The sequence below is a fragment of the Malurus melanocephalus genome, unplaced genomic scaffold (genome assembly GCF_030028575.1).
Source record: "Malurus melanocephalus ecotype Western Australia unplaced genomic scaffold, MMel_1.1 scaffold_666, whole genome shotgun sequence".
Classification (NCBI taxonomy): domain Eukaryota; kingdom Metazoa; phylum Chordata; class Aves; order Passeriformes; family Maluridae; genus Malurus; species Malurus melanocephalus.
Genome location: NW_026623898.1, coordinates 274,854 through 287,872, shown reverse-complemented (window position 1 = coordinate 287,872; position 13,019 = coordinate 274,854). Strand labels below are relative to the sequence as shown.

At 45.5% G+C, this 13,019-nt stretch overlaps 1 protein-coding gene across 1 annotated transcript in view; it reads right to left on the bottom strand.

Annotated features, from left to right (window-relative positions):
• Positions 1-436: 436 nt before the first annotated feature.
• LOC130584086 (autism susceptibility gene 2 protein-like) overlaps positions 437-13,019 on the bottom strand; it is a gene marked incomplete at both ends in the record, with an annotated part of 153,896 nt that continues 141,313 nt past the window's right edge. Inside the window, 3 exons of the mRNA XM_057383847.1 lie at positions 437-495; positions 1,955-2,206; positions 10,626-10,721. Of these exons, the coding sequence (XP_057239830.1) occupies positions 437-495; positions 1,955-2,206; positions 10,626-10,721 (407 nt within the window). The remainder of the gene's footprint in view (positions 496-1,954; positions 2,207-10,625; positions 10,722-13,019) is intronic.

Sequence of the window (13,019 nt, the reverse complement as noted above, 5' to 3'; positions counted from 1 at the left end):
TGAAAAGGGAGGAAAAAAAYCCTTCATGTTTCATCCAAGATTGTGCAAGTGTAAAAACAACTTTAAGATGGAAAGTGAAGAACATTTTCTACCTATTTGGCTATTAATAAAGAGAGAAAAAAAAATAAAGTTAAAGAAGCTTAATGCTGTGACTACAGATAAGGAAGAACTCAGTTAAACATATTAATGGCACCAACAAGGGATGTCTCCCCCACCTACACAGATCCAAACTGGAATGATTTAAGGTGCCAATACATTGGCCCTAGAAGATGTCAGGCTTCTTCTTGTTACTAAATCCCTCACTCAGGAGAGCTGGAAACGTTCAAGCTTTCCCTTGGAGCAGAGGGGATGTTGACACCTTCCAGATTTTCACTTTAGTGGACCAACCCACAGACAGTATGGTGCAGGGAACAGCAGATGGCTTCTCTTCTGTTACCTCTGCTGCCTAAAGACGAGGCTGAGCACCGCTCTCGAGTCGTGTGCGTTCAGCTCTCGCTGCGAGSGGAGAGAGGCTCATTTACACATCTCACAGCCCTGTGGCCCATCTCAGATCTGCCCCAGTGCCCAGCATGTCTGTAAGAGCTCACATGATTGGAATTTTCCCAGACAAAGGAAAGAAATTCATCCTGAGCTATGGAAAGACATTCAAGGTTCAGTTTTAATTCAAAATAAACATCGAGCCGTTTGATATCGKTTTTGCCTTCATCCCCGCCATGTCAAAAACACATATGACACAAACCAGGGCAAGTGCTGAGAAAAGGAAAGCAGCTTGTTTTTCTGCTTCACAACTTACCTTACTCTGATCTGGGCTTTGGTATAATTAGAACAACTACCACAGAACTTTTTCAACTGAGGATGCTCTTTTCATACCTCACCAGCAGCAGCACGAATGTTCTGTTTGTACAGAAGTYCAACATAAATCCAGCAGGACTCCAGCATTTCTCCAGGTGTTAAGCAATTTTTGTGCAATTTTTGTGAGACCACACGTAGACAATTTAATCCCATAAATTTCTTATAGGATCACAGACCTCTATGACAAAAGAGTAAATTCACCATGTACTAATAGAAGGAAATGACTCTCTGGGAATGTGACAAGAGCACAACTAAGTTTTTCCATCATGTAATTGAATGCCACAGAGCTTACTTTTCCCCAGAGTTTGATGAAAAGATAGGAGCAGGCTTTGATTATCCTGATAACCTCACAGAGCAATGCAATGGGATTGCTGCATTTTACCCACCTGCTTTTGGACACATATAATGCTCTGCTTCTCCTACAGTTATTATAAAGGCAGCAAAGATGGGCTTGGAGAATACAGAATGAGTCACAAATGAAACAGGATATTGAGCAATTTAAATACAAATCTTGGGAGAAAATAAGCAGTGCATTGGAAAACATTTTTTTAACTCCCAAACTTATCTGTGTTAAAGAGTAAATTGATGAACGTGGGAATAAACAGAATGGTATGAATGTAGACTGTTAAATCAATACAGGTGCATGCAAATAAATCACAAACCAAAAAAAAAAAAAAAACTGATCAATGTTCAAACCGGCTGGGGACTGATCTGCTTCTCAGGACATAAAGTGCTAATCTGGCACAAATATAACTTCTGTGTTTTCCAGGAGTGGCCGTGAGCCACGAGGCTTTTAAGCAACAGGTAGAAATCCCTGTGCYACATTCTCTGGGCTGTGGTACACAGGAGACGAGGGAAAACATCACAGTGGGCTTTTTAAAATCTGCAAATCAGCCAGAACTGCTGCAAAGGGAAATCGAGATCCCACCAGCTCATGTCAGAGAGCTGGTGAGACCATGACTCATTTTATTTGCTATAATTTTGTAATTATAATCTATATATTATTTAAAATTTTGTCAGTTAAATGCTGTCAAAACTTTTGCAGTAATTAACATGACACCTGATTAGTTCAAGAGAATAGTGACCACCACGTTGGAGATACAGCAACGGGATGGGATATAGCAATGGGATAGAACAATAAGATATAGTAATGAGATATAGCAATAAGATATAGTAATAAGATATAGAGTGCATTTGTGGAGGGAGAGATAAAAAGGGTGCAGGAAGTTTTGGGGGGACATTGCCGTGTCCCAAGGCACTCCTGCCCGAGGAACAGCGAGCAGCTCAGAGACGCGTGGAGAAGTGGAGGTGCACTTACAAAGTAGCCTGTTCCCAAGCTGGAAGGAGCTGAGCTCTGCAATAAAACACAAAGACAGAGTGGAAAGTCAGCGATGGTTTTTAACACGTTCCGAGCCGCGCAGCTCGTTACCGGCCCTTGGCGAGCCTTTCATCGCCGCATCACAGCGCCGGCGYCCTGCCCCTTGTCATCCGCTACTGAAACAAACACGCTGCCGCTTAATTTTTCCCTTTACATCTCTCAACGACTCGGAGACGGTAACGTGCTATTTACCGAATTCCGAGCTTCTGCGGTGGACGTAATTGGCAATTTATTTGACAGGCAGCTGGGTAATGAATTAATGATGGCATTTCGCCCTGCACTGAGACTAAACAGACACTCATCAACCAGCCTCCCTGACATGCTGACATTCAATGCCCTGGACTCCAGCTCCTCGGCTTCGTGGCCACAAAGGGGCAGGAGGGAGGGGGAGAAAAGGAAAAAAAAAAAAAAGTGGGCTGACTTCAAAACAAAAAGCCCGGTGGGTTTGGATGACTTTTTCAGTGTATGACCTGTTTGCCAATTTATTCCCGAAAGGGCCCGGTTAGTACACACATAGTGCTTTTCTAAAATGAGACATTTTGTAAACATAATTAGTAGTCTGAAATGTAAAGAACGCGTGGGCACAGAGAAGCCGCTTCAGTCACTGTACCATTTTCTGGAGAATGCAGTCGCTGCCATTTCCCATTTGGATGTCCACATTGTTTGACAAACCGAGGATTTAGAAACRACAACAACAACAAAAACTCCCAGACTGAAAAAGCAAATATCTACAGTGTGAAATAGATTTCAAAACTCAAACCTATAAAAGTAATTAAAACTAATATTACTACCATGGAAAATAATCAATTTGTGTAAATGCTTTTATGAAAAAAAACCATCATGAAATTCAGTTTAAGTGGGACACGATCACAACCTCTGTATTCACAGSAATTAAGGAGATAAAGGGTTTTGTTTCATTAGTTTTTCATCTCAGCAATGGGGATTACACAGCAGGTTCTCTCAGAGGCATGGGGGAGCCCGAAGCATCTCGGTGCTAATCCAGGTCAGGCTGTTCCATCACGGGATGGGCAATCCCAGGAAGAAAAGGCAGAGGAACCTTCTGTGTAGTCAGTGCGCAACTTCTCAAGCTCAATTTCCATTTCTGTTCCCCAGCACGGCCTCMCTTTTGGTGAAGACACAGCTCAGGGATACCCAGGAGCTGCAGAGGAGCTCTGGCCAGCCTGGGCACACCCTGAACTGGCATCAGCCCTGCCCCGGGACAGGCACTGGACAGCAAATCCACAGGGCAAGGGCAGCTCCACAATAACAACCACATCCCAAAGCCCTCCTGTCCCACTCCTGCTGCTCTGGGGCCTCGAGTTCCCCGTGCCACCACCACCCCAGCAGACCCAGCTGGTCCCAGTGATGGTGACCAGGCCAGTTCTGCCTTCCCTGCCGTGTCCATACTGCTGGAATGACCTGGTCACTGGCACAGCCCTGGCCATTGCCCAGTCCAGCTGCTGCTCCCATCTGGGCACAGCCCTCCGTGGGCACAGGCCCTACTGTGGTGATGCCAAAAAGATTTTTGCTTTATATATATTTTTCACATATTTGTAGCTCTCTAGATTTGATTATTATATTGTTATACAGCTCCTTAACTAACTCTGATACTTTTGATACCCTTTCAGATTTTCGAACAGTAAGCTAACCTTCCTGGAATCTTATTTAGTCTTGCCTCTGCAGTGAACCAAGAATGTTTTATTTTTTCCATATATCGTAGACAAAATAAATGTGGAGCTAGAAGCTGGGGGTGGGAGAGCTTCAGTGTTCACAGAACCAAAGGGGGGATTACTTAATTAACTGTTCCTTCMACTGGATGATTTCTGTAAAGTATGCTAATCTGTTAAATTTATAAAACTGTTGAAGTCCTGTATCATGTGTGCATTTTGCCATACTCGCACCTGGAGGGTGTAAATTAAAGGTAACCCCTTTTATCATCTTCATATTGTTTGGTTTGTGATTTTAGGCATCACTGGGAGCCCCTGTGGCCCTGCAGCCGTGGGTGCAGCACACCCTGCTCAGTACCCTGCACTCACCATCCTCCTCCTCGCTCATCCTGCTCTCTGCTTCWTGCCATTTAAACTACTCTGATTTAATCTGGATCTCTACCCAAAGTACAGCACGTGCAGTCATCAGAACCACTTTTGTTTCAGCTAAGTGCAGATGCCAAGTGAGTCCCACTCTTTCACTCACAGTTTTTAAAACTTACTTTACTGGCTGAGAGCTCCAAAGTTTGCATTCTGCATCTGTGTGTAATTTTTAGTCTGCTTTTTATTCCAAGTTTTGGAAGGATGGAGTATCAAAACAAAACAATAAAGAGGAAGAAAAGAAGAATAAGCAAACAAAATATTTCCCACTGAATATTTTCATTCCTTCAAAAGCGATGCTGCAATGGCCATGGGAGGACAGTCGAAATGCAGCAGTCAAATGACTTTCACCGGACAACTGCATTTTCAGGGAATTTGAGTTTGCTGGATGGAAGTATTGCCCTTCACACATTGCATGCTGCATATGGACAGTGCAGTTTGCAAACTGTGTTTAATTGGAGTATGAAAGGCCGCGTTGCACATGCATGGATGACTCTGTGTGCTGTGAGCTGTGCGTGGACAGAGCAGAGACAGCTTCTCACCTTTCGAGTATCTCCCAACAGCGGAAGGATCCCACCACCCCGTGCCCAGCCTCGGCACCAACTGCACCAGCAGCTTTACAAGCCCATGCTCAGTCGTGATCCTGCACTGGCTGGCTCTATAGCTCTTATATAAAGTGTGCCTATAATAGAGGTAACGGTTTCACTTTSCAAAACCCTTCGCAAATGAGGACATCAGAAATACCATTTGACATTCACACAACCACCAGCAGAAGCCTGCGTCAGGTGCCCATCAGCAAAACACACTTGCTTAAAACTGACTGAGTTCTGGTTTTGTTATTATTTCTTTTCCTTTTTTTCTTTCTTTTCTTTTTGGTGGTGTTTTTTTTTCTTTTTTCTTTTTTTCCCATCCTTTCTTAAAGAGAAGAACTTTGGCCCAGAAGCAAAAATGTAGTAACCCTCGTGTAAGCATTAGTTTATTGTGTACCAAAGAAAATTACATCCTTGAGGTCTTGGAAGGCACAGTTATACCCATTTTGCATATATATTGTGCATTACTCGGGGAGCTGGGTGGGGAGAAAGACTGTGTTGTACATATTTGTTCTGGCTATTGTTTATGCAGGTCTGACTGAATGAAGGAACAGTGGGTATCATTTCAATTTCTGATGTCAACATCAAATTACTTATTTAATTTCATGCCTGGCGAAGCATTGTATAGCTACACGCAGAATCATTTCACTTCATTTGTTATGCTGTGTTTTCCTGGCGATTGGCTTGCCTTCCAACTGACAGCTTTAATTACGACATGGATTTGATTGCGCTGCCGAGGAATTAACATAATGCAACAAAGCGTCGGAGCGCCCGACCTCGGGCACACAGGCACGGCCCCACCCTCGCAGCCACACAAAGCCCAGGACACGGTGGGGATCAGCCCCTGGCACAGCTCACACACGGCTCTGTCCTGCCATCCCACCCCACACACTGCCAGAGTTACGGGGACAGCCTCAGCAATGAGGATTTCACAGCACAGAGCCCAAGGATTGTCCCTCACTTTGGCTTTGGTTCTGTACAGGTGGGAGGATTGGGAAGCAAAAGAATTTAAAAAATCAGGTGTTTAGGGTGAAAGCATGAGCTGGTTTCTTTACCATGTGGCAATCCCACAGGATTGCACTGCTGGAGGGGCATGGACACATCTTGTGCTAAAGAAAATAGCAGCAGACCTGGCAGGCTGGGGACTTGAGCACTTGAGGACATCATCCTCATTGTGACCCCTTCGCTGTGACCCCCTGGCTGTGAGCACCTCACAGTAACCATCCCACTGTGACCCTCCCCTGTGCCCCCTCTCAGTGACCATCCCACTGTGACCCCCTCAATGTGACCCCCTCACAATGACCATCCCACTGTGACCCCCTCACAGTGACCATGCCATTGTGACCATCCCACTGTGACCATCCTACTGTGATCCCCTCACTGTGACCCTCTCCCTGTGACCCCCTCTCAGTGACCATCCCACTGTGACCCCCTCAATGTGACCCCCTCACTGTGACCCCCTCACAATGACCATCCCACTGTGACCATCCCACTGTGACCATCCCACAGTGACCCTCTCATTGTGACCCTCTCCCTGTGCCCCTCCTCAGCCCAGGAGGAGCACCCAGCTACAGAGCACCGGGAAAAGGGGAGCACTCATGGAGAGTGCAGCAGCTTTGATGAAAGCCCAAGGACACATCTTTGATGGAGGGACAAATGGGAAGATTCCTGTCCCACTCCCTGTTTGGGAACTGGAACAACATTCCAGAAAGGAGCCAACTGCAGCAGGAGTGGATGAGGTGCTGAATCCCACCCCRTGACCATGTGGGAGAGGCTTTTCCTGCTCATCCCTCACTGAAAGCCTGCAACCAGCACCAGAGGCAGCAGGCAGGGCTGAGATCAGGGAGAGCAGGAATTTAGGAATGTGCTCCAAAGAAATTTCTCAAAAAAAAAATCAGGCTTTTTGATCAACAAAGAGGAGGCTGAACCCCCAAATACTCAGTGCATTCACCATCCAGGTTTGCTGCAATTCTCATATTTTCCTCAAGTAAATCTCCTGGCTGTTTTGCAAAACATGGCCAAAGACTATTCCAAAGAGGGAGGACTCAATTAAAAATAAATTCATAYGGAAAGATCAGGAAAACAAGTTGACTGAGCTCCAAGCTGAGCAAAAGAGAAAGCRCTGCCATTTTGTCTCCGAGCAAGATCTCAACAAAATGAATTCTACTACTGGCAAGATTTTGATGAGATTAAACTGACTACAGCACCCTATCCATAAAGGAGGAGCAGCTCTCCAATTTCTCTTTTAGGCCCCTGGAGCTACCTCTGCCCATAAAGGAAAAAACAAGTTGTCATTCCTAAAAAAAAAAAAAAAAAAAAAAAACAAACCCATATAGGGGAGAAAGGCAGAGAGCCATGGGTTTATGAAATTCAGAGGGAGAGCTGGATCAGGGCACTGCCACACGCTTGCACTGGAGCACTGGAGCAGTCACTATCCCTAATTTAGCAGYGGTCAAACTCTCTGCTAATTACATTCTTTCCCAGAGGGGTGGGTGTGTGCACACGTGTGCCAGGCGAGGACAAAGAGAGGAACTGATGGAAATCAGTCCCACTGGCATTACATCTGACAAGAACTGAGGATATCCCCCTTCCCACTGCCCGATGCTATTTCAGGCATCATTACGAGGAAAGTCTCTGTTTAACATGGTCTTTTCATGAAATTATCTTCTCATTTTTGCCCACCTCTYGCAAATGCTGCAAACGACCTGCTTGGCTCTCGTTAGCCTGGGGAGGGGTCTCCCCTTGTGAACACACTTTGCATCACTCTGCATCATCCCCGGGCTGCAGGTACATTTACAACAGGCAGTGCTGAAAGATGCCTGGCAGGGGAGGGAATGGAGCCACTGMCATGTCAGTTTGCAGCGCGATATTCATTATCCCTCTGCCTCTCTCTGCATCTGTCACCAGCTCCCACTCAGGCCCTGMATTAAGGCCTGGGAAGTTCTGACAWCYCTGTTCCACCAGSCTGCTCAAACTGGGGGCAGGAAAATGGATCATCCACCTGAGAACATGCCCTTCATTCATTATCCACATTTCCATACAGGAGCCATGCTTGTCTCACAGTGTTGTCAGGCTTCAATAGTGGAGATTCATTATTTCATGGCCAAAATGTGCTCTCTGACCTCAGGGTTAATCTGCCTGCAATATTTTATATTTTTGTTTTATGTGCTGTTGGCTACACAACTTTTTGATTTTTTTTTCCTGAGAAAATAGTTGTAGAAACAGAAAACAACCCTTCAGAGAAAACTGGCTCTGTTGTCTGGAGCTGTTTCTAGACAGCAATTGGTGGGTATCATCRGACAACTGTCTTCTTCAAAAGATACTATTTAAAATAACCTTGTTAAGCTCTGGATGCACGTTTGGGTTCAAGACCAGGCTCCCCTGCATGTGAAAGTGGAAATATCACTGGCACTTTGGAAAGAGCCATCATTTCAGCCCATTCAGGCCCCATTTCAGGGGTGTCTGACTTTGGGAGAGGAAAAAATGGGATGGGCAGCTCTAAAGTGACTAGGAGAGGGAGAATTGGGATAGGCTGCTCTGAACTGGTTTTGGGAGAGGGAAAAATGGGATATACACTCTGAACTGACTCTGGGAGAGGGAAAAATGGGATGTACACTCTGAACTGTCTGGCATAGGGAGAATTGGGATGGACTGCTCTGAACTGACTTTGGGAGAGAAAGAAATGGGATGGGCACCTTTGAACTGACTGGGAAAAGGAGAAATGGGATTACACTCTGAAGTGACTTTGGGAGAGGAAGAAATGGGATGGGTAGCTCTGAACAAAAGGAGCCTGGGAAAGGCCTTCACAGACCCAGGCACAAKGAAAGCTGCCTTCTGCATGTTTTTCAAACCTCAGCTGAACTGGTAATGCCAGAGCAGGGGGACACGCTTGTATTTCAATGAATTATCAAAGCATAAAGGAACTTTCCTTATTRAGCAAAACATAAATTATGTATAACACTTTAAAATATACATCTCCACATATATTTACATAATGTTCCTTTTGAGCAACCTGTGAGTCCCTCTGTCCTCTCTTGGGTGCACTGGGGAAGTTGGATTTGCTCTCTGTTTCCGTTTAATTTGCCACAGAGCCGAGACAGGAGGATGGATGGAAATGCATCGTAAAAACATCAGAGAAAATCTGGATTTGATGGGTGGAAGGGGAACCAGAACCCTGCTCTCCCTGCCAGGTCTGGCCCTGCAATGCTGTGAGCTGCTGAGAAGCCAAATAAACCTCAGAGCTCTCCACTCGGTACATTGYAAGGGAATGACAAAGACAAATTAAAACCATGTTTGTAAGGAGCTGTGAAATTCTTTTGCTGGAAGGTGCTGTGTAATTGTGGAGTTGGTGGCAGTGACTTCCCAGCTGCCACAGGGCTCAGGGAAGCCAGGATGGTGACAGTGACAGGCTGCCATCACTGCTACCTGGACAGAGCATTTCCTTCCTGCCTCATCGGGTTCCTCTCCCTCTTCCAAAGAGACCTCCCAGCCCTGAGACTGACCTCAGCTGGCATCCTCTGAAGTGCTCAGCTGAATGCAACCCATAAAGGCTGGCTCTGGGGAAGAAATGGACCTCTAAAATAATGTGACAAAGGGATGTGGAGTGAGAGTGCTACAGATTTCACACTTTCACAGAAAAAAAATTTAAAAAAAAAAAATCTGGCATCTGTTCCAGTGATATGCACAATTCAGCAAAAATTGCTAGCTGTGTGCCTTCAGGCTCAAATTTGCACGACGAAATATATCCTTTACAAAGGTATTTCTTTTAATGCCTGCTCGGTTCAGTTTTATTGGATTGGCCTATAGAGGACACCATCTGGTATCTGTCATCCAAATCTGCGCAGACATGCTATCGATAAAATCCCCCTTTCCAAAATGTGGGTTAGTTAAAAGCAGGGCCAGATTGCTGGCTGCTACAAATTGGGCTGACTGWTGTAGCTATCCATGCTTTTACCAGCAAAGGCTCTGACCTACAAAATCCCCAATTTAGACACTCTTTTTGGGACAGGGCTTCCTTTATACTCTGTGTTGCAAAGCGTGTGGCCCAGAGGATGCAGAGCCATGAATAAAACACTCAAGGATTGTGATGGTACACATAATAAATAGCAATCTAATTGCAGCCACAGAAAGGTTTCTGTGGTGGCTGCTCTGCCAGAATAACTCGAGCGTGTCACCCGGTGAATGACCAGAATTCTCTCGTGGAGAAAAACACTCTCCACAGAGCTGCCAGCCCAGGCCYTTCCTTCCACAGCACTTCAGGCAGAGCAATAAAGGCTCTGATAAACAGAGCTTATGCTATTGTTGGCTGTGTTATATCAATTCATTATCTGTAAGTCAACTGAGTCTCTCTAGATGYTCAAACACTTCTCACACAGACAGGGTGCAGCCCAAAGAAATAAATTCTTTTCCTCCACCGCTTGGGGTAAAAAGAGGCCGTCTCACTTCTCAGCTATGCAGAACATTTTAACTTCATTAAGTGGCCTTCAACTGTTTCCAAAGAACTGAGTGTTTGCGCACAGAAAGACATTGTAYTGAACTTTAAGAAGTTTACTGAACCAGGGAGGCAGACCTAAGTTACCCCTTCCTCTCCCAAACCACCAAAGGGAAGGAGATYTTCGCAACAAACCATCCCAGAATCAAATCCTGCTCTGACTTCCACCCCTGAGGAGCCCACAGCAGGGTCAAGCAGAGCTGCTGAGCTGCAGGAGCTGCACTTACGTCRCTGAGCCGTTCGCGGGAGCTGCTCCGGTGGAAGCCCTTGGACTCGCCGCTCTCGCTGTCGCTGTCCCGGCAGCTGTTCTGGCCCGGCTTGAGCTGCACAGAGAGGGAACACAGAGAGAGCAGCAGTTTAGCCTGGTTCAGGTTGTTTCCTTGTCCCCTGCTCTGCTTTTATCCCTCCCCAGGCCCCCTGCAGCAACGTGGCTGTAATTGTGACACTACCATTGATGCCTTAGGATTTCAGCTTTTCCATTTCCATGCCTCTGTACCCTTGTAATTCTTCAACGGTTAACTCCAGACTCCACAGACAGTGCTGCTCTCCCATTTTTACACAAAAACAATTCCTCTGCAGCCCCAAACTCAACGACACCTCCCTGTGCCAGGCCCCAAGAGATGGAAACAACAGAGAATTGGGGGGAGCCAAGTTGGAGTTTTTGACTGCATTGGCTGCAGCTGCAATTGGAGGATTCAGCCCCGATGTGCAAATGGACAAAAGCGAGAAAGGGTGAAAAACCCGTGAGCCATTGTCCATTGTGGGTGCAGCCCCTGGGTGGGCTGGGACTGCCCTGAATGGCCCTGAAGGCCCAGCAATAAATAGAACTGCTTTGGATTCTCTGAATTTTGTCCATCCTCTGTTTTAGGGAAGCCTGTTAAGGCATCACCACCAGCACCGTGTCCTTGTGCCAGGGCAGAGTCTCGGTGACACCACAAACACAGGGTCTGACACACCAGAGCCTTGGTGGGAGCTCCAGATGCTGCAGGCAGGAGGAGGCAACGCTCATGTCCCAAGGAAATCCCAATTTGGGACCTTCATGGGAGAAACTTTTAGACGTCTCAAGGTATTTCTGCCATGGATGAAGATTTTTAAGCTTCCATCATAGGGCAGCACTCACAGCATCAGCTCCACCCTCATTCCAGTGTAAGAGCCTGAGGATCTGAGATCAATGGGAATGTCCACAGGGGAAGGACAGGTCATCACTCCAGAGAAGCCTTTCCATTGATGGTCTGGCCCCTAATAACACTGCCTGGCACTATAAACTATTCTCAACTAACCAAACCCCAAAGTTCATAAAACAACAGGATCTACTTAATAGCCATTGAATTGCTTTTGTCTTTCAAACCAGCTTTAATGAGCTTTACTGACACTGTAATAAATAAAAAGTATAAACCCCCCCTACAAACTGTATTTTCATTACAATTGAGAACACATCTGCTTTCTCTTATGCTGCGCACTGTTCAGGTCACCACATCCCACAGCAGGGCACTGAGAAAAACATTTACCACAGACACCCATTACATATGTTCACAAGCACATACACACCTAGACAGCAAGAGGAAGCGCAACATCAACTGCAATGCTGAAAATGCATATTTTTGTTTTAAGTATCCTCTCTTCCCTATATTTTGCTTGAATTTGTTAAAATTTTCTTTTAGCCTTGCTGATGCTTTGTTTGAACTCCTGTAAATGCTGGTTACTCTGGAGGTTAACACTAGCAAGAGCTTCTCTTCAGAAATTAGATTTMAAACCACACATGTAAATACTGGGAACAGAGGTAAATGCAGAGAAAATACTTGGTGAGGTACCTAATGAAATATTTYATGAGGGACCTACTGCACTTATCAATATTCATATGACAAACACCAAACACCTCCTCCCAACTTATTCTAATTGTCATTATGATGATGTTAAGTTCCATTCAGACTGTGCTGCAGATGGTGTTCATACATTTCCATGCCATGACTGGAGACCAAAAGTTCCAACATCCTCCAACACTTTTTTCCCTCCCTTTTTCTTCTCTTTCGCCTCATTTATTTCCAGTTCTCCCAGAAACAAGCACACAAAAATTCACACCAATGCTCTTGTACAGGAGCACACAAACAAACCCTGCACCTCTGTTTTTTTCCCACCTGCACACTCTGTTCACCCACAGCCACGGCTGCTCCCTGCCAGGGTCACTGCAGGAGCACACAAAGCATCCTCACCCTCAGCTTATCATCACTTGCTCCCTGCCAGAGCAAGCTGCATCTGTAAGTTTGGTGTTTGTGTGCTGTTTGCCCTTTATCCCTCACTCCCCTCACCAGCAAAAGGAAGCTTTGGGTGCTCTCAATCTAATAAAAAAAAAAAAAAAAAAAAGAATCCCCGAACCTCTTTATTGAACAATTTGTTCACAAGTGTCTCTTCCACTCTGGCCAAGCAGGTGGCAAGTACAAATGTTAGGAATGCAGTGGAATTTTTTTGTGCAATATTTTGTTTAGGGATTCTTCATTCAACATGTATTTTCTGTAAAGTGGTCATCTAATATTTAATCTTTCAGCTTCCATAATCTGTTCAAGGACATAAGGTGAGCAAGTCATTTGATACTGTAAAAATAACAAGTGTTCTTGAAGCTCTGT